This window comes from Eimeria mitis, genomic scaffold, assembly GCF_000499745.2.
Source record: "Eimeria mitis Houghton genomic scaffold, Emh_scaff2149, whole genome shotgun sequence".
NCBI classification, from domain to species: Eukaryota; Apicomplexa; class Conoidasida; order Eucoccidiorida; family Eimeriidae; genus Eimeria; species Eimeria mitis.
The window spans coordinates 6506-7485 of record NW_013570473.1 but is presented as its reverse complement, the minus strand read 5'-3'; the positions used below and the strand labels follow the sequence as shown (position 1 = coordinate 7485).

The 980-nt window shown below is 57.9% G+C and overlaps 1 protein-coding gene across 1 annotated transcript in view; it reads left to right on the top strand.

Annotated features, from left to right (window-relative positions):
- The window catches only part of EMH_0049370 (uncharacterized protein), a gene marked incomplete at both ends in the record, with an annotated part of 5218 nt that overhangs the window by 1246 nt on the left and 2992 nt on the right, over nucleotides 1-980 (top strand). The window contains 2 exon segments of the mRNA XM_013496517.1: nucleotides 429-586; nucleotides 819-972. Coding sequence (XP_013351971.1) covers nucleotides 429-586; nucleotides 819-972 — 312 coding nt within the window.

The window sequence follows — 980 nt, the reverse complement described above, 5'->3', positions numbered from 1 at the left end:
TGCTGCTGCTGCTGCTGCTTTTGTTTTTGTTTGTGCTGGGATGCTGCTGTTTCTGCTGCTGCTGCTGCTGCTGTTGATGCTGTTGCTGCTGGGGATGGGGAGTTGGTGATGCTAGTTTTGGTTCTGCTGCTGCTTGCGCTGCTGCTGCGGCAGTTGTTGCTGCTGCTGCTGTTGCTGCTGCTGTTCTTGCTGTTGCCGGTGACTTTGCTGCTGCTTTTGCTGCTGCCGGCTGCTGCTGCCGACTGCTGCTGTTGTTGCTGCTGCTGCTGCTGCTGCTTCTGTTCTATCGATGGCATACACCTGCCATCTGCTGCTTTCGCTGCCGCTGTTCTTCAGCAGGAGGGAGCAGCAGCAGCAGCAGTTGCTGCAGCAGCAGCAGCAGCAGCAGTGGTGGTGTTTGTGTGTGTGTTTTGCTGCTGCTGCTGCAGGTTCCGCTTGAGGAAGTTGCTGCTGTGTGGCAGCTGGTGCATGTACACTTCGGGCTGCTGATGGAGCGCGTGCTGCAGCAGCAGCAGCACCAGCACTGGCCGTATCAGCAGGCTTCTATATTTAAATATGATGGCATTGCCTGCAGGAACTCACCCTTGTAAGTTGCTGCTGCTCTGCTGCTGCTGCTGCTGCTGCTGCTGCTGCTGCTGCTGTTGTTGTTGCTGCTGTTGCTGGTGGCTTTACTGTTGCTACTGGCTGTCGCGCACCGTTCATCGACCTCTCTGTTGCAGCAGCAGCAGCAGCTGCAGCAGCTTCCCGCGCAGCAGCAGGATCAGCAGCAGCAACAGCAGCAGCAGCAGCAGCAGCAGCAGGGGTGTGTGTGCGTGCAGGCGAGTGGATGTGAATGTATCAGAGCCCCACATAGAGTACGGGCAGGGGCCCCTAAGAGAGACGCATGCGCTGCTGCGCAGCAAACTGCGGCTGCTGCTGCAGCGTGCTGCAGCAGCAATGGCTGTCGACTTCAGCTCCTGGGAGAAGGTCGTTGTAAGAAA